The sequence below is a fragment of the Conger conger genome, chromosome 1 (genome assembly GCF_963514075.1).
Source record: "Conger conger chromosome 1, fConCon1.1, whole genome shotgun sequence".
Classification (NCBI taxonomy): Eukaryota; Metazoa; Chordata; class Actinopteri; order Anguilliformes; family Congridae; genus Conger; species Conger conger.
In genome coordinates this window covers 26,727,464-26,748,202 of record NC_083760.1, presented here as the reverse complement: position 1 = coordinate 26,748,202, position 20,739 = coordinate 26,727,464, and the positions used below count along the sequence as shown (strand labels likewise).

At 41.4% G+C, this 20,739-nt stretch overlaps 1 protein-coding gene across 7 annotated transcripts in view; it reads left to right on the top strand.

Annotated features, from left to right (window-relative positions):
* The window catches only part of LOC133108615 (kelch-like protein 29), a 155,325-nt gene that overhangs the window by 111,606 nt on the left and 22,980 nt on the right, over positions 1–20,739 (top strand). For all 7 annotated transcript variants that reach the window (XM_061218275.1, XM_061218259.1, XM_061218226.1 and 4 more), the window contains 3 exons: positions 8,119–8,317; positions 13,437–13,619; positions 16,724–16,904. In XM_061218275.1, the coding sequence (XP_061074259.1) occupies positions 8,119–8,317; positions 13,437–13,619; positions 16,724–16,904 (563 nt within the window). The remainder of the gene's footprint in view (positions 1–8,118; positions 8,318–13,436; positions 13,620–16,723; positions 16,905–20,739) is intronic.

The following is a 20,739-nucleotide window of genomic DNA, read 5'->3' as shown; positions in this document are numbered from 1 at the left end:
ACATTTTTTTTTCTTTAATCCTCATGTTGAATATGTCTGCAAATGTGTCTCTTTTCTGAAAAGTGCAGGGATATGTGGATTGAATGAACGGCAGGAAGAGGAAATGGCTTCACGGCTGTGGGGCCCTGATTAAATGAAATATTTAATCCCCCATTTAAAGAGTAAAACCCAATCCCTTTGCCTTCTGGGCTTTCTTTCTACTGCGCTGAACAATATTACAGTATATTTCTTGTTTTGGGGAGCTTATTTATGGTCTTTGCATCTTTGTTCAGTTCAATTTTGATAATGCTTGTCTGAACTCTATCTAACCTTGCTTGCTGTTGCAGCACCTTCATTTCATGGAACTCACTGGTTCAAGAGCACGGTATTGCATTATTTACCTGTCTGACTGACACTTGTACCCAAGATTGCTTTAGCATGCATTATTTCAATCTTCCTGGCTGGATATATGCTGAAGGTGAAATTACTTTGGTCAAATTTATCAACAGTGGCTCTTGGTATTGGAATGTACAGCTATTTGTTTAAAAGCTAGAATTTTGTAGCACATACACTATACTGTCGAATTGTTATCCTGATGCCCCTATTCTGCCAGTTGGAAAACACACATTCCTGTTGTCATGTACTGGAGCTGTTTAATCACAGGCTGAGTGGTATAACAGCGATGGCAAGGCTGAATAATCCCTGTCATGAATAATTCATGAAGTGTTTTGGCTTCACGGAGAAGCACCAGCCGTGCTGGTACTACTGGGACTGCCCTATAACTCCAGACTGCATGAGAGGCTGTGTGAATCTTGATATAATGGGAAAGTAGTCAGATGCCTCTTAATTGGATGAGAGATAAACTGAGTGACTCCTGATTGGATGAGAGAGTAACCGTGGAGATTTAAGTGTTAACCTTTCCTGGGCACAGTGGTGCACTAAGAGGGGAAGGAAGGGTTTCAGAGGAAATGCATCTGTTCATGACTGGACGTGTCGTTAGACTGTCTCTTAGGTTTTGGACGTGTTATGTGGCTCAGTCTCCCTGGTCATGGCTGTGTGATGTGACTCAGTCTCCTGTTTGAGCTGTTTTGTGCCTCAGTGGGGCAGTGGGATTCAATCAGACATACTCTGTTTAAGGAGATATGTGGTTAAATCAAAGCAAAACAAACCTTATCTGACAAACAGGATGGTCTATCTCTGTGTAGTCTGCTTTACTCACTGCATTTCAATATGGCACCAAACAAAGGAAAATGTTATTGCTGATAAAAATGAGCTTTAAAGACACCGTGGCTTGTGTCTGGTTGTTCAGGGAACATTAATCATACTGCATTGTCATGCTTATATATATGTATTTTTTGGGTCACAAGTTTCTAAAATGCTAATGTTCTCCATATCACGGCTTTAGAAAGACATCAAATCATGGGAAAATAGCCTGTTGCTACGTCAAGATGACTTTTATCCATATTGGTCATGCAATAGAAAATAAAGTTAATGAGTTCATGAATTGGCTTTATTTCATTGGTTCCATTTGGTTATGGAAAACAAAACTCGACTTGTGTTATAACAAATATAGCCTAATAATTAACTTCCTTATATTGTGATTATGTTGCTACAATTTGCTATGTTTTGTAAAAGGATTTTATTTACTCCCACCAGACAGCTATTTTTATTCATGAAAGCTTTTGCTCCAGACCAGATTTTTGACCCAGAATTACTTGCACTCAGGATGGTTAAGCAGTCTATGCAGCAATCAATTTCCACCCACGTGGTCACCACCTTTCTTCATAGACACTGTAATGGCTAAGTGACATGTATATATGACGTCTTGCTAAAAATGTACCTCTTTAAACATCATAATTAACATTAAGCCCTGTTTCACAAAGCAGGATTAGAGTCAGCTGGATAACTGCACTAAGTAAAACCTGAATCTGGAACATGGACTGAACTGCTGTCTGGGTTTTACTTAGTGCGTTTATCCAGCTAACTGTGTGAAATACTGCACAGGGTAACATATTGCAGTAAAATTTTAATGGTAAATTATATATAGAGCTTTTACTCTGAAAAGCTTATTTGACGTACCGATTTTTTCCCCCCTATCCATTACATAAAAACAGCTTTTCTATATAACACATGGCCCAAATATTACAGAGAAAAGTGGGAAGGATAAAGTTAAGTGCTTCATTTCTACCCGTACTCTAAATCAAGTACGATGATATTCCCCAGTTCACTAAATTATTTGTGAGCTTCTAACTTTGATTATGTTATATTATATATAATTTGTTATATTATAAATTATTTCTTAGCTTCTGTTTTTCATTATGTTTTATTATACTTTTATTAATTAGGTTAACCCAGTGGGGATTGCAAAGCTTGCAAACATATTCTTTGCAAAGGAAACGCGTTCTTTAAAAAAACTCCCACCTCCAGCCCTGGCACCAACAATTTCAGACCACGCCTATTTCTTGGATGTTTAAGTCTGTAAGAGCTTTTGTTATTTACTTGATTCCCCTATGGCTGCATTGAACTGCATATGCTAAGTGCATTTGAGTGACTCTAGGGGAGTGTCTCATTAGTGGGATGGAGAGGTGTGTTCAGTGGTTAGTGATCATACTTGGAGATATACACAGACCCATGTCCTTAATGTTTGAGTTTCATACGTAACCCTTATTCGACTGACTTTACTGGTCATTTTTAATACTGAGCTTGTTAAAGGTGCTTGGCAACCCAGCGTTCCTGTTCTCCAGTCTTGATGTCTCGTTTAACACGGCACGGAAAGTTCTGGGCATGAGCTCACCTAAATTTCTTTGTCCTAGTCACAGGTCTAATTAATCTGTATCTAACTGAAACGGTTCAGATGAGTGCACTTTTTAAATAAACTGCAGCAAACCCTTGTTACAGTACAGTAGACCCAATTAAGCTGTTTAAACGGATTATAATAGTCTGTTCGAATATATTCCGTGTAGACTACAGTAGATATTGTTTAAACAAAGGACCGTTAACCCTGTTTAAACAAAAGGCTGTAGGCACATTTACAAATGACAGTCGACAGACTACAGTGGATCTGATTGCATTGTTCGGCAGAACAAATGCTGTATTACAAACGGAAGGGGACATCTCCTACCTGTTATTTTATGAGATAAAAAATTGGATGGATGTGTACATTCTGATGAATATTTCAAAGCATTTCAAAAGCGAGTGTTAAATCGACTTTGGCGACTCTTAAATGACAGCGTTTGTATTGTATTGTGTTCAAAGATAATCATGAAATGTGTTCAGTTTTGAAAATGAACTCCAGACATGGATGCAGGTCCCTTCATGTTTCACAGATGGTTTTTGAAACGTTGGCAACGTTGCCAGAATTGAGTCTTTCAGGTTTAATTCTGTTTGTCTACTGGCTCCTCACTTGAAGCGTTCTTTTTTTTTGCATGATAGAATGACGCCAAGTCAGACAACCTATCAAACAAATCTTTTCCAAACAGTGCCTGCATGCAATCAGAGATAACAAGCTCGGAGAGTGCTGCTCTCCTGCCGGAAAACATAAATTATTGAACCTTGATTGGTGCATTTCTGTTCTTCCTCTTTGGTCCTTTTCCATCTTTCCTCTGTATCCACTTCCTTTGATTTCTCTACGGGAAACATCTCTTATGAGAAAACATTGTCCCCCTGTTAATATTGCCCATGTGACCCCGTACAAAACAAAGAGCGCAACAATGCTGTCCTGCTTTTTAGGAGGGAAATATTGTTGCTACCAATGCAGTAATTGCCCAAACAAAACAAACCAGACTGGGCTGAATGAGTCACGCTTGACCCACACATGGGGTAGGTTTTGTTACAGAGGTCTCTGTTGTGAATAATGCCAATGGAGCTTGCAGGTCTGAATTGAGGGGAAACATGTTGTTAATATGAAGGTAATGGTGGAGTTAAGTGTAACTCCAGCCAGACCAGACAACAGCCCCCCCCCCCCCCCCCTCCCCCAGGGACACAATCCTGATCTTCACTAACACCGCCCAAAATGGTGGCACTTGATGGACACATTTAATATACCCGCTTCTCTGCCCAGCAGTGGTGCAGATCGACCAGGCCAGGCGCATGCCCACACCTTGGCTTTGGGATGTCAGAACTGAAGATTTTTTTTTTGGTTTTATTTCCGATTTTTTACCAATTTGGAAATGTGAGTGGTGACTGTCACATAGATGCAAGGTGTGAATTAAATACCTGCTCTTGGGAAACATCCCAGTTCCTACATGCCTCCATTCCTAGCTTTTAAGCATGCATAAATACATGAAAACTGAATGGGCTTTAGAGTGTTAGTTAGCATGCTAACTATCAAAGTTATTGATGACTGCTGCTTGCTAACTAGTGAGTAAACTGCCATTAGCTAACAAATATTTTAGCTAGCTAACAAAGTGTGCCAGCACAACAAAGAATTAATTCATATAGGCAGTTGGCATGGACAGAGATGGTACTATCTGTGTCTACAATTTTCATTCACTGCTTTTTTATGCATGAATCCAAGGTTCAATTCTGTGATAACATTTGATTGCCATGATTTACCTAGAAATAAAAAAATAAAACCTACTGAATATCTTTGGTCAAGCTTGGTATAAAAATATCAATACTATGTATTAACTGCCCGTTCATGAATTGAGTATTTTGCTTTGGATACACCCCTACAAAATGACTATGTATTTCTTACCATTTACTTTTGTAGCAAGTCAATTTTATTAAATCATACAGGTACCAACCTATTTCCTGTGCCAGTCACAGAGAAACCCCTTAGGGAATTGAACACCTGAAATAAATAGACCTGGACTGAAATACAGACTTGCACCTCTAAAATGGCCGCCACTGCGCCCATTAAATAAGAAGATTGCACCACTTTAAACAGCAGACACTCAGCCTTGCATTACCTAGACCTGCACCAATCAAATAAGAGGATGTGATGAATTCTCACACTTCAGTATTTTGCAAAATAAATGGCACTCTGAGCTTCTGCCTGTTGTATGAGCCCCCAGTGGAACAGCTCTTATTAACAGCCTCTCCCTGCAATAATACAGGTGCAGCAACCATGTCCAGCTATGATATCAGATATTATTACTGAATACTCCCAAGTTCTGCAACATTCTCAGTATGAAAAATAGGCACACACGGGCTCACACACACACACCCACCCACCCACCCACACACGCAGTTGGCGTCCTTTATAGGGCCGATTCAAGGTTCTGGCACCGACCTAAATAGATTGCTTTTCGAATAGCTGTCGATGGGATGCATTATGAGCTGTTAAACTCGTTCAGAAATAACCTGCAGCATGGCTTTTCACTGTACTTGGTGTAAAAGTGCCACTGTGATGAAGATTAACTGTGTTCATACTGCAAATTGGTTCTGTAGTGCCGTGCCCCCGTTTCCTGGTCATACAGAGTTTGGGGAAGCTACGTTAGCTGTGTTTACAGTAGATGATGCCAGAATTATGACAGTTTTCGTCAGGAAAGTGTAGCATTCAGAGACGTTGCCTGTCCAGCTGTCAAGCCTGATATGTAGAAACGCCAAAAGGCCTTGGTGAACTTTGCCAGCGTAATGGGAATACTAAGGCTACCGTGTGACAACAGACCTGAGTAAATGCCAGCTGGGGTTGCCAAGGGAACAACGATGGGATGGAAATCCACTGGAGTCTAACGGGCTGAATGGAGACAGGACTCTGGGACACTGTTCCTTGCTCTAGGACTCTGTAGAGGGAAGTGGCCCTTTTCTCTTGCTTCATAAAAGAAGAAAGGAACATCTACTTTGACCTATATCCTATACTCAAATCCATGAGGAGTTCCTCAATGCCATCTAATCACAAAGGTCTTCTGCGTCCCTATTGTTACTGTCATTTTTTTTTTCTTTCCCTTCTTTCTTGCTGTAGTTTTTTTTGGTTACTGGGGGATACTTTTACAGGGAAGATTTATCATTTGTTTCCCCTACCAACAACTGCTCGTTCATTTATTTTTGGGAAAAGTCGGAAAATGAAGATCGGTGGAGGGGATAGACAAGATGTGGTTGTTGTAGTTAGGGCTATGGTCAAGGACAGAGTGATGGTGGAGTTTCAGTATTCCAAAGCAAGCAGCTTGAAGGTGTTTGGATTGTGTGGTGTTATAAGGGTGTTTTATGGAAGAGGGTATATAACAAGTTTACCTTCTTTACAACATTTAAAACATTTTTTCATAAATTTGTGGTTTTTGATTCATTGTCTCTTCGTTTATTTTTGTTAGTAATGTCATTGGTATGTTGATGATGGTGAAAATGTGCAATTTTCTTTCTTTCTTTTTCTTTCTTATCAATTATTTACTTTTTTAGGATCATGTTGCACATCTAAGAATCCTATTGAGTGAGATTGTATCAGAAAGTACTTAAGTTGCTCTGGTGCAGTCGCCCTGCTCCACCAATTTTAAAGCCTTCTAGTTTATTCTATCTGATACAGCGCCCAAACTTTGTGCTCACCTGGGGAGGCTGTTCAAATGTTAACCGCAAACTTGGCTGAACTGAATGTGTTTCAGTTGCTCTTTGTCTGCCAAAAAAAAAAAACCCAACTCCGGTCATTTTCTCCAGGTCTGTGTTGCTGGGGCAATAGATTGCCACAAAAGTACAGTCCCCTCCAAAAGTATTGGAACAGCAAGGCCAATTCCTTTGTTTTTGCAATACACTGAATGCATTATGTTGCCATTGGTTACTGATGGTGTCTGTGTTTATTTTCTACGATTGCAACCTGAGACTGAATTTGAAATGGAAAATGTAAGTTGTTTAAAGTTTAAACTTATATTTCGATAGGACTGACAGTCATTTCAAATGTATCGGGTTGACACAGTCAGTTTGTATACACAAATATATGTTTAAATCCAATGCACACAAAATGGCTGAAATTTGGTATGCATGCTGCTTTCAGGGGAATTGTAAAGAGTATGTGGAGAGAGTTGATTTTCTCTCTGTGACTGAAACAAGCAGGAGGATTGATTCTATATGAACATATACTGTATATGCTTTATCTCCAGTGCAGTATATTTGTATAACATGGTGCCAGAAACATGGGGTTTTGGAAACTGCCTCCACATCTGAGTTTCTGTATGTGTGTGCTGGGGGGAATGGAGCCAATCCCAGCATGCAAGAATACACCCTTGACAAGTTACCAATCCGTCGTAGGGCCAACAAAACATTCGCTCACGCATTCATACCCACAACAGGGGATTTGGACTCTCCGATTATCCTGCTACAGTACATGTACATTGGACTGTGTTTGATGACCTGGAATAACATGCAAACTCCATACTGAAAGGCCCTTGGTCAGGATTCAAACTCCATACCTTCCTGCTGTGAGTGATATTCACAGCACCACAGTGCCACCCACGTACATCTGAGTTTGCTTATTTATTTGATTATTTATTTATAAATTGTGAATTTGTGTGAAAAATGTATTTTTGGGCGATTCCTGCTATTGATTAGAAAAGCCTTGTCACTAATCCACTTCTGTTTTCCAGATGGGCTGAATTGACTTTATTAGGTCCTCACAGATTCATTTAATGATATCTTATCATCTCCAAAAGCAAACCTCACGTCTCATTTTTACTCCGAAATGTAAAAAAAAATATATATATATCTAAGCTTCATTCTAACAAGCTACTACTTTCAAGTGTCTTGCCTGTGTTCTGAACTTAATACTTTTTAATTATCTTGCCCTTTTGGTGTTGGAACACTGTAGAAGATCAGGTCAAATTGAACCAGGTAAATTGAGCCTGCTAATACCTTTTGCCGATTTCAAAGGCTTAATTCCTGAAACAAACTGAGTAACATATCCCTTTTCACACATGGCAGCCTAAGGTCGATTTCATTTGTTTTAATGTATTGTCACTGTTTTTGCAGTCTTGCCAGTTTTAATAGTCTTGTGTATTCTTGTGTGTTTGTATTCTTGTATGCTGCTTCCTTGGCAGGTTCTTCTTGAAAAAGTGATGTGGATCTCAATGGGGCTTTTGTCCTGGAAAAGAAAGGATGAATAAATAAAGAAATAAAGGAGGCTGAGCGAGTTTCTCCCTCTCTTGTCTTTATCACTGTCATTCACTCTTTCCACCCCCCTTTCTCTATCTTCTGTTCCCCCTTCTCTCTCTCCAGCATGCGTCTGAGTTGTTAGCTGTGGTGCGGTTGCCCTTCATCCACCCCAGTTACTTGCTGAATGTGGTGGATAATGAAGACCTAATAAAGTCTTCAGAGGCCTGCAGGGACCTGGTCAATGAGGCCAAACGCTACCACATGCTGCCACATGCCCGCCAAGACATGCAGACGCCTCGAACCCGGCCCAGGCTATCCGCAGGTGCGCCACGCCCATGTTTACATATCATTTGCATAAAAAGTACCGATACTTGCACATATGAATACTCCTCCAACCTTGCTAAACTAGTGAGGACATTTACATACACACACACACACACACACACACACACACACACACTCTCTCTCTCTTGCTACGTGAAATGCCTCCTCTCTTTGAACTGCTTGGTTTAGCAAAAAAAAAAAGGCTGCACTTCTAGATAAAATTGGTCTTGAAGGCCAGGTCATTACAGTCACTGTTGTTTTTGAGTACACTTTGTAGAAATCAATACATTGCCACAATTCAATATACTCAAATAATTAAACTCAAAGAATAAAACTGATTGACATATTAAAATGAAACATGAGATTTTACTAAGCACAAAAGCATTTCTTACCACTCTGGCCAACATGCTTGATATGTTAAGTCTTAATGGTATTTTCTCATAGCATTTGCCGTGTTTTATACCTGTAGTGGCAAATGTTGGTATATGATTCACAAAATGAATAAACTGAATTAAATCGTATATCTATTGATAAAACTGTGTTTAGACTCAACATATGTTTTAATTTTAAAAAGCTTTTTAATTATATCCACTTGATTGTAATTTTAAAGAATTTAAAAAGTTTTCTAAATGCAAATTGTTTAATGGTGTTTGCTGCTTGTTAAAGGCACAGTAAGTTTAAAGCCAAGGCTCTTCTCATGTTAATTGGTCATGATTTACAGGGTTCTTTCATTTAAGCCATTAATTCAGCATACTGTGTTCTGCGATCACACACTTTTTGATGAATAATCATGATCTACTGGAGGATAGATATAACAGCAGCTGGTTGAGAATTGTGTTGTGGTTTCAATTCTGCATGTACTGTAAGATAGCTAAAGGAAAATTAATAACAAATGTGAAAAAACAGAATCATGTAAGTGCACAAGTAGATGTTTATTTAAATAGCTGCTTGAACTATTTTTGTCAGTAGCCATTGCACATGCGAGCTTGGGCTCACTCATAGTTAATTAATAAGGCACAGCTTGTGTTCGCGAACAAATTGGAAAGCACTAGTATACAACTGGATAAGTGTGTGCTACAGCAGTCATTGGCATGTCATTATCCAGCAGGATCTCTGTCAGTAGTGTGTGTGTGTGTGTGTGCGCCTGTGTTTGTATGAATACAGTCTTTTTCCAGCTGTATATTGCAGATTAATTAATTAATATATTGTATTCTGTTTTCCTCTGGCAGTATTCATACTTATTTGTGTAACTCTACAATATTCATTTAAAAGACGAGAATGCTGATGGTACTGATGTGTAACATTATACTTGCTTCCTAATTCATTAATTCCTTTATTATTGGAGTGTGATGGGAATATTAACTTATCTGTGTACCTGCCGCTCACTTGTCTAGGTCAGCAAGCCCCGCTGTATCCTTAATGCCATTCCAATTTAGTATATCGCCATATATTAATACAATGAAGCTTACAGTATGCTGCATATTTTATCGAGAGACTCGCCTGATGAGGCTGTCACTACCTAAATGACTACTGTTCAGCACCATTGTCTAATACTCTCTGACATTAAGTAGAGGACTGCAGTGAAAATGATACTAATAAATGAAAATGAATGTCAAATTTTGGCAAATAGGGGTAAGAGCTGTAATCTCCAGTCACCAATCATTGTCTAGTGTGTGCTTGTTTGGCCGTGTTGAATTAGACTCTTAGCAGTAATGGCTCATGCCATGTATAAAGTAAATCTATTTTTGATGTTGTTTTTTTTCCTGTTCAGATTTTCCGGTCAGAGCTTTCCGCAATAAAATGTGTTTAACTATCAGCCATAAAAAATATATTATGAGCTAAACATAAACACCATGTCTCTCTAATCCACATAATCTCCCTGAATGACTGAAAGCAGCCACCAGACACACCAAGTGTCCACACACAAGGAAGTGGGAGGTCATTAGAAAGTGCCAGAAAGATATGCATATAATCAGCAATCAGCAAAGTCCTACCATAAAGATTTGCTCATTTGCTGTGCCAGTAGTCACAGAGTAAATGTGCATGCACACACACACACACACACACACACACCTATACATCCAGAGGCATTTCTCTCTTTCTCTGTCTCATGGGCACACAAACCTACATGCTCTCTGTCTAGCACATCAATTTCCTTTCTCCCTCGATCTATAATACACACACATGCACGCACACACAACACATACACACACACACACACACACACATATCTATACATCCACAGGCATTTCTCTCTCTCTCTCTCTCTCTCTCTCTCATGGGTACACAAACTTACATGTTCTCTGTCTAGCACACACATTCTCTCCCTCTGTCTATAACACACATGCACGCACACACACGCACGCACGCACACACACACACACACACACACACCCACTCACTCAGCTGACCCTCAGGTGTGCTGTAAACTCTCAGTGGAAATGCTGTGCCGGGCACCCTGTTAAACTCCAGACAGAAACTGTGAATATGAATTTCTCCTCTTCTGTTAAGAGCGCATAGTGGGGTCTCCCTAGCACCAGTTATAGGGCAGCCGTAACTGGCAGGGAGGGAAATAAAACTGAAAGGGAGATGAGATGAGAGAGAAAGCTACTGTAAGGAAATGGGAAATAGAAGTGAGAGAGCACTTCTGCTACAGCATGTGCACACACTGTACAAATGTCAATATACACATTATACTTTCACACGCATAGTGCACATGCTCTACATACGTACATACACATACACACACTCGCATACAGATACAAATATATACTGTACGTTCCTGCATTTACGGTACACCTGAAATGTTAAGTTTACTTTTTCGCAGGATTAGCGGTAGTGCGATTTGATAGCTGTGACGTGCTTTGAGTTTCAGCTAACTGGATTTGTACTGGAGTCACGGTGATGTCACAGCAAGGGGTGGCAATATGGGGGGAGGGTGTGGATTAACGCAGGCGTCTTAGTGATGTCACAGCGGGGGCCCTCTGCGGGGGGCGGGGGTCTTTGCGCAGGAGTCTTAGTGATGTTGCAGCGGAGATGAGTGGGGGGGGATATGTGGGGGGTGGGGGGGTTCTGTACTGTTGGCTCTCTGCCTTGTGGCACTAATTCCTCGTCTGGTTGTGTTTGTCGCTCGGAGATGCTGAAATGGAAGTCCTCTCTCCCAGCAGGTGTCCTGACCTCCTGAGGAGACTGAAAGCTGGAGCTGCTCACTGCTGCTCGCCCCCTCATATTACAATTACGCCTCTCTGCTGAGCCACTGCTCTGTCTGTAGTATTAGGGGACGCTGGAAGTGCCTGTGTGCCCGGATATCACAGGAGAGTGTGAGTGTGTGAGTGTGTGAGTGTGTGAGTGTGTGAGTGTGTGAGTGTGTGAGTGTGTGAGTGTGTCAGTGTGTCAGTGTGTCAGTGTGTCAGTGAGTCAGTGAGTCAGTGAGTCAGTGAGTCAGTGAGTCAGTGAGTCAGTGAGTCAGTGAGAGTGTGTGCGTGCGTGCCTGCGTGCGTGCGTGCGTGTGTGTGTGTGTGTGTGTGTGTGTGTGTGTGTGCGCGGGTGGGTGGGTGTGTGTAAGTGAGTCTGTGTGTGCGTGCTTGAGTGCGCGTGTGTGTGTGTGTGCGTGAGTGTGTGTGTGCATGCGTGTGCGCGTGGGTGGGTGGGTGGGTGGGTGTGTGTGTGGGTGGGTGAGTGTTTGTGTGGATGAGTGCGTGTGTGAGTGTGTTTACGTGTGCGGGTGAGTGCACATACGTATGTGTGTGTGTGTGTGTGTGTGTGTGTGTGTGTAAGTAATATGACTTAGAGGGTGTGTGCTAGAATGAGAGCTGTGTGAGTGTGTGTGTCCATACAATGCATCAGCTATTTTATGCATTCGTATAGGGAAGTATGTCTAAATTGTAATGTCAGCATATAATCAATCTATGCAAGACATGCACTGTGCCATTTACTTCAGTATACATTTTTAATAATATCACCAAGGAGGCATACACCAGAGAATGTTTATATTATTTGAAGTTACTGCATATAAAATGTGCAATTGTAAACAAACTATTCCTCAAAAGAAAATGGGGAACCCCTGATCAAAGGCACTAGAGGCATTCTCTCCTTGATTGTGGGTCATTTGCCTTTTCCTTTTTTTATGCTGTGTATTCACCCAAGCCTCCATTTTAGCTGTATTTTTTTTAAATCCCCACGATGCCTTCCCTGGTATCCGGAGGACATTGTTCTTGGAAGGCTGCTCCAGGGAGGGCGGGAGGGCACTGCAGCCAGTGTGTGCGGCGTGTCCGAGCCCAGGGAAAGCGTCCTTTCATCTCTCGATGATTTTCGCGCCTGCTGGCCACCGTTTCCTAATGACTCCCCCGGGTATTTCTGTACCACGTCTATTTTTTACTTCTTTTGACATTCCCGTATTTTCATAGAAAAGGTCAAATTTTACCTCTTTAAAGTGTAAATTTAGAAATGAAAGGATGACACCTTACTGGTGAAAAAAAGAAAAAAGAAACCACTGAAGTGATGAAGAGGTAACACCGCCCCCCCCCCCCCCCCCTCCCCCGCGTGCTACGAGCACACAGCGCTCCTGGGACAGAGAGGGACCTTCCCAGATTTTCCGTCTCCGTGACTGTGGTTCACAAAACAAGCAGCACCCTCCTGAGTTAATTTCCAGCTGTGCGCACTTTCCAGTCGATTGCTTTGAATTTCAATTTATCTACAAATAAAAAATTGCACATTAAAATGTGCATGTATTTTCTCTCGCCAAAGGAAAACAAAATGTAGCACTAACATGTATTTCCATATTTATTTTAACCGAACGTCTGTAATGTGTAACCTGTGAAATATGGAAATATAAATAAAATCTCCACGAAGGGGAAGATAGTCAATTTTCCTTACAGCCCCTTGCGTCTCCTTCCCTGATAAGTTTTTGAACCCTTAACCTAGAACCTCTTCACATCAGAATTGCACTCGTTATCACCCATAGAATTTTCAGAAAAACAGATTGATGAAAATAAATCGTTAAATCCGGGGAAGAAAAGTGTTGTTTTGATCCTTTCGACGCGACCGTTGAACCGCGCCTGTGCCAAATGCCACCCTCCCTTGTTATGTTTCCCACAATGCATCTGTCCTCTCCCCAGGTGTGGCGGAGGTGATCGTGCTGGTGGGGGGCCGGCAGGTGATCGGGATGAACCAGCGCTCCCTGACGGCGGTCACCTGCTTCAACCCGCAGAACAACAAGTGGTACCCTCTGGCCAGCCTGCCCTTCTACGACCGGGAGCTCTTCAGCGTGGTTTCCGCGGGCGATAACATCTACCTGTCAGGTACGCGCACCCCCCCTTCTCCCCCACCTCCACCGTGTCACTCGGAGTTTGCGCGTCTGGGATCACTTTGACACGCTGTGCTATTTTTAGCGCAGCGACAGGGAAGGCTGCGCTCGGCACGGCAGACGGAACCGCCTGCTAGCGCTGTTTACAGAACCCCCCCCGAAGGCCTGTTCGCCTCCTGAAGCTCTGTGTTCACAGCTCTCTATCAGCGACACATCAACACCATCGTGCCACGTCTTACCTGGGCTTCCTGAATGCACTGTGATACAGGGACAGCAGAACATGAGTCGTGTACTGTATCTCTTTTCAATGTTGTCGGTTCCCACTTTCAGAGTTGGAAGCCCGAGGGTGTGGAGTTGAGTCGATTTTAATCATCAGAACAAATTAAAGTGCAAATAGTTCTGAATAACACAGTCTGTTTAGTATGTAATATTATGCGGATGTGGCTTAAGCAGCGTTGGCTTGATAACCATAAGGTAAATGTTGAAAAATTAAAATGGCCGCTGGGATGCAGAAAAGTCACTGATCATGATCTCCAGAAAGACAGGGTTACCACTTATCAACATTATTTTGTCTACAGTTTGTTCTACAGTTTGCTCTGAAATATAAATTTCTCTGTTAGCCCAATCATATTGTACCAGCTACCCCCTCCCTAGTCCTCCAGACAAAATTATTATTAAGGCTGGGTGTTTGACTCTGAAGTCACGGATGTCACTAATTCCATGATTTTTTGGCAGTCTGTGACTTTCTCCATTTTTCTTGCTATATCCGTGTTTTCCTGTGTTTTTAGTGCCATGTGGGATTTTTCAGAAGTTTTCGATGATAACCCAACCTTAACACAGCCGCCTACCCTACAGTATTATTTGTGTGTAGCCATACACAATTTATCAATGTTGCCAAATTCTGCCCACTATCGGTTGAGCAACAGCTAAATAGAGTATTATATCACATTACATTACATTATTGGCATTTGGCAGACGCTCTTATCCAGAGCGACGTACAGTTGATTAGACTAAGCAGGAGACAATCCTCCCCTGGAGCAATGCAGATCTTATTGTGGCTACACCGGGATTAGAACCACTGACCTTGCGTTTCCCTGTCATTTACCTTAACCACTACACTACAGGCCGCCCCCAGAATATATGGTATATGGTATGTAGGTCAGTCTAACACACAAATGCTTCTCTTCTTCAGATTTACTTCAGGATACCCATTTCTTTATCATCACATGACTGAAAATGAAAATAAAATTACATAATAAGCAAGCCCAATTCAGCAGAAATGGGTGTAGTGCAAAACCATGTGCCGGTGTGAAGATCTTTTTGAAGCCTGCTGATGCCTTGCTCGTCTCACTGTAGGCAGTATGTTCTGCCTGTTGCTGTAGATGGCTCCACTGATGTACATCATCTTAATCGTTCATAAGTTGATCAGGATGTCTAGGGAAAGAGAATTACCAGTGTCTGGCGTGCTGAACTGTGACAAAGCCTTTGATTTCTTCAAAGGTCAGACCATTGTCTTCAACTGTGATTGGTTCTTTTATTGGAGTTGTTACATAGAAGAACTGCCTTTCCATGACCTTCATCCTGGAAATGGGTTGAAATTATTGAAGACTCCTAATGCCTGGTAAAGTTATTGCCAGACTGAAATGCAGCTACTGAAATTTGTGCTCAGTAAGTCATTGGGATATTTTGAAGTATTCCACTTCAAAAGTGGGGATATAGTCCTCAGCAAAGAGGTACGATTGATGCAGAGTCTGTATTTGGTCCTGAAATGGTCAAAATGGATGCCAGACGTTTTATTATTCCCCCCAATGCCATCCCATGGTCCTTTGCCGTGAGGATTTGCTGAGACGTTCCGCTCTGCTTTCACACAAAATTCTTTCAAGTGGAGGCATGGGTTCTGGATGGCTTTGCAATTTTTTTGTACTTTTGTTTGAGAAGTAGAACACCTTCCCTGGGAGATTTCCTAGATTTCTTTCTAGGAACCGTATGACATGTCTTTGAAAGAGATGGACCACAGCGGTGTCGAGGGTCAGGCTTTGTAAAATTGCAGCATATGAAACATGAGAGTTTCCCTCACTGTCCCTCCAATAACCGATAAATTGCTGAATGGTGGCTTGTGACATGTTCCAATGGCGAGACTGTGCTTCATCCTGGATAACAAAACTGTAATTCTCAGCAAAATCTCCAACCACTAGGTCTTTGTCTGAAGGGGACTGTCACCTCTCAGCCCATTATTGAATTCACCTGTCCAATTTAATGGGGAACAGGTGTGTCAATAATGCATTTCTTGAGCTGTCCCTATCCTTGCATTTCAATATTAATGATTCATGTGTTGGACTGACCTACCCACCATATACTCAGAAGTCTGTTGTTGCTTCAGCGGTATTGGATTCAACTTCATCAAGTGTCTCTCCTTTAAGATTAGTTTTGCTAATTAAGGTTGTAAGGGAGAAAATCACCTAATTTGGATATTGGATATAGTACTTTATTTACCAAAAGTCTTGAGATTATGGATAACCTTGTTTATAAGCTTTCTGATAATAAGATAATTATATTGTTATGTTCATTTGTGAACATTATATATTAAGGTAGGGTGGCCCCGTGTCCTGAATAGTTAATCAAACCACATTCTTCACATTCTTCTAACACTTGCTCATATAGGTCAACATTTATAAAAATAATTGTTCAAATTTTAAGTGTAAGGTCACTACGTGATTGATTTCTGACAGAACGCCCCATATGATGTGTTTATAAGCATGCACATGACCCAAGTGAGATTTTTCCTTTGGTGCAAAGACTTGGGAAATTGTTGCACACACAACAACACATTGTTTTCTTCCAGTTGATTCTTAACTTTCACAGTGCGATCTAAACAATCACACTGCTATAAATAGGCGTTTCAGTATTCTAAGTGTTATTTTGGATCGGTAAACAGAGTGAGTGTGCTATTGGATTAGTAAATGCAAATTACATTCATTTTGCATCAGCAACCACATAGGGTACATGTCCAATACACATTCGCTAAGTGCTTTTTTGGGTGGGTGAGGTGTGTTTTTCAATGAGGTGGCTGACGGGTGTTTGTGTTGGCGTCTTCCCCAGGTGGGATGGAGTCTGGAGTCATGGTGTCGGACGTCTGGTGCTACATGTCCCTGCTTGACAACTGGAACTTGGTGTCCCGCATGACCATCCCCCGGTGTCGCCACAACAGCCTGGTCTACGACGGGAAGCTCTACGCCATTGCCGGCCTGGGGGTAGCAGGAAGTCTGGACCACGTGGAGAGGTCTTCATCATTAATTTATGCACTTATTATTGATTTATCTGCTTTTTTATTCTCCCTATTTGGAATTCCTAATTGTATTTTACAGTACGGCAGTAACCATGGCCGTGGCTTCTTCAATTGATTTCAGGGGGACTGAAGGCGAGCGTGCGCTGTGCTCTGACTCCCATGAACGCCACTTAATTTCACACCACAGTACGCAAGTTAGGGACATATCAGACCTGGGTCAAATACTTAATGACTCATGCAGTGGCCAGTTACAATATCAATTATACAGTGCAATTGGACAGTGGTACTAGTGGTTCTTTTGGCTCTGTGCTCTAGCACACTAGATTTGAAATGAGGCTAAAGTGTGCAAACTGTCACATTTATTTTGAGGGTATTTACTTCCATATAATGTGATCCATGTAGGATTTACATGCCTTTTATACATAGGCACCCCATTTTACCAAAAGTAATTGGACAGTTGCCTTCTCAGCTGTTTCTGAATAGTGAGGTGTATGTGAGTACAGAGCCAAAAGAACAGAAATTGAACCACTGTACAAATACATATGGACTCTGCTGTATAGGTAAGGTTTGTTACTGAAGCAAACATCTTTGCTCAAGGGTAGCGTGGAGCATTGTCACAGATGGGATTTGAAGTTGAAACCCTTGTGTTAAGTCCTGTTACCCTAATATCACCTCTACACAGCTCATCTCTGCAAAGCACTGTGACAAGAGAGCTGCTATCAACCAAGGCTCCTCATGCCCTTACAGCATATCATTACGATAATGTGGCCTAGATTCTACCCACACTGCACTTTGTTCTTAACTTTGGGTAATGAACTTGAGCAAATGTGACATTTCTTCAGTGCTCACATCATGATTCCAATCGTTGTAATCAGTGAGAATCATAGTGCAGGAAAAACTTTTGTTTTTCGTGTGCACTAGCTCAATGTATCGCTCAGTTGCATTATATAGGCCATGGGCCCATATTTTCTGTGTGGGGAAAGGTTTAATATGCAGCATGACAAAGCACTTTTAGTGCCACCATTTATACACGTCCCAGTTTATACCTCAAAAAAAAAAAAGTGTTTTTTTTTTTTATGTGTCAAAATAAAGATGTGTGTTTGCCAGGTATTTTCCATCCGCTGCATTCGAGTGCTGTTATGTCCAGTGTCAGCACCAATCAGAAACTCGGTCTGGCTGACTGAACATCGCATAACTGTCAGAGCACTCCCCTGGGGCGCTGCCGGTTTCCCACAACTGCACTTGTGCTGCTTCAAGAAACGTGCTTTTTGTTTTTATTTATTTTTAATATAAAGTGCTGAGCTCTCCGCATTATTCCCCCTCCTGATTTTATGACGGATATTTCGGCATCCTGCACTTCCTCCCACACTCTAATTCAGCAGATCTCAGTAGCTTTTTTTTTAAGGAAAGTGCTGAGCTTTTGATATCGTTCCACAATGAGGCTCACACTGATAGTTCAGGCCTTTAAATGAAAAAATTTAGAGATTTGCAGGAACGCAGATATGGGAGTGTGTCCGTTTTGTAATGTAATCGTGCGCGCGATTACAATCCCTCGCCACGCTGAGATAGGACAGCGGTTTTGGAGGGTAGCGTTTCCCCGCTGTTCTGTACGTCCTTCACAAGAAAATGATTCTCTGTGCTGAACAGTTTAGCCTTATAAGGTTGTTCTGGTATTGTATCCTCTGCAAATGCTCCTGCTCATTTATTAAATGTTAGCCAAACAAAATTGACCGTAAATCCTTTGGGAAGGCATTTACGCAAATAATGTGGGGTTGTCAGTTTTTTAGTAGGATCTGAACGCACTTTACAGATGCTCTCAGCTGTTCGTACTGTGTGCAGAAATGAAAGCACATGGTTGTAAGGCTTATTTTGGGCTTTTATAATTCACTTTATTCATATTTTATTCTTTTATTAATTAAACATTATTTTAATAAACCAATTGAATGTTATAATATTTCATGTAATATAAAAATGCAACAGGATTCAACATTACAAATGGGTGGTGTTCCATTCTGGTAATCCTGATTAATTAATGCTTAAGTGGAGTTGAATATAAATTCCGTAAAACACAGAGTATTTTGCTACGTTTAGGGTGTACAAATCACAGCTCAGATCTTTATTTCTATGGCTGACCTCTTTAAATTACATTTACATTTATTGCTTTTGTAGAAGATTTGGCGCATGGTGTAGCCTACTTCGGAAAGAGCGCATCTTCAACACCTTCTTCTGCATTTGTGCAACACACTGGAGCCAAAACTCAAGATGATAAGATCCACACTCCGGTCCTGTCCAATTCCAGATCATGTTCAGGTGCTTTTTGTCTCCAGCTTCTTGGGGACTGGCACAGGACAGTGAAAACATCGCTGTCACCCTCCTGGGTAATTCCAGACAACATATCTCCTATAATTTTATAGCTTTGCCTCCAGTTTAATGTCAGAGGTTGACGTGAGCTGTTTTTCCCAGTTGTAATCTGGTCATTTATGTCATTCCATTATGACGCGAACGCAGCATTAGGCTTCGTTGCTATGGCTGACCTCTCTTTACATTACATTTACTGCTTTATTAGAAAATTTGGCACATGGCCAGATAACCACTTATTTGAGGCTTGTGATGCCTACTTCTGGCTCTGTGCAAGGACAGGGAAAATGTATAGGCTATTGCTGTCACCCTCCGGTGGGATTCCTGATAGCAACATCTCTCCTATAATTTGGCCAATGAGTTCATCCAGCCCAAGGTACTTTCCATCCCTCAGTGAAGCCTGGAAGGCAGCAGCTTGTAGATCTACTAAACTAATCGTGATGGGTTTAGCAAACTAGCTAGCTCAGTAACTTAGATACAGATACATTTATTAAAATTGCATTAAAGAAAAGTTGCCCGCAAAATATTATGTACGCATAATCTGTGGTTGGAAGAGCTGAACCTGCTGCCTTCCAGGTTTCTGCCTTCCAGGCTTCACTGAGGGAAGGAAAGTACCACCTTTTTAATGTCAAACCGTTTTCTTTTTACCTGTTGCATAGCGTGTGGAACTTGAGAAAGAATTTAGAACAGCTAGGCTATATTTTCCCAGGCTTTAGTCTTCTCCAGCTCTGACAATTCACTGCTTACACTACGGAATAAAATATGTTTTTCGGCTTGTACTTCCATTAAAAGAACGTCAGTCTCCACTTCAGAGAAGCTTTTTTCTTTAGCCTTTTTTGGCTATCTCTTTAAATAGCCGAAATTCCAAGCTCCTTATGCCATATTTTAGGGGCGTCAATTTATGATTACTTGGTATTTATCAACATGCAATATGGAAAAAATATACGAGTGTTTGATAAATCCAGCGGAATTTGTTAATTTGGTTCTGATCACATACAAATTTGCACACGGATTTACGAAAAATATTGGTAACACAGTGTTTGCTATGCGATTGCACTGTGATATGGTGGTACTGTAAAAAAAAAAAAAAAAACGAATATATATATATTCATATATATACCTTTTCCACGTTGCCCTGTTGGCTGGAGTGTGAGCATTAGTTATATTGCTGAGTGGGATTCAGAGCTGCACAGTCCATATGCACATGCAGGCACAGTTAGATTTGCGGCGTGCTTGTGCATTCAGGCAGTTGGCAGCTCTGACCTCCTCCTCAAACTCCTGATTTACTGCTCACCATCCCTTTCTCTCTCCATTTCATGCTCCCTCCATTCCTCTGTCGGTTTCATGCTCCAGACCATGAAATCACCCAATCAGCGTTCCTCTCTGGACTGCAGCGTGCTCCGCTACAGCTAGAGCTGTATATATAATCACCCAACAGACACACACTTCCTGTGCGCAGGAAAGCAAAGGC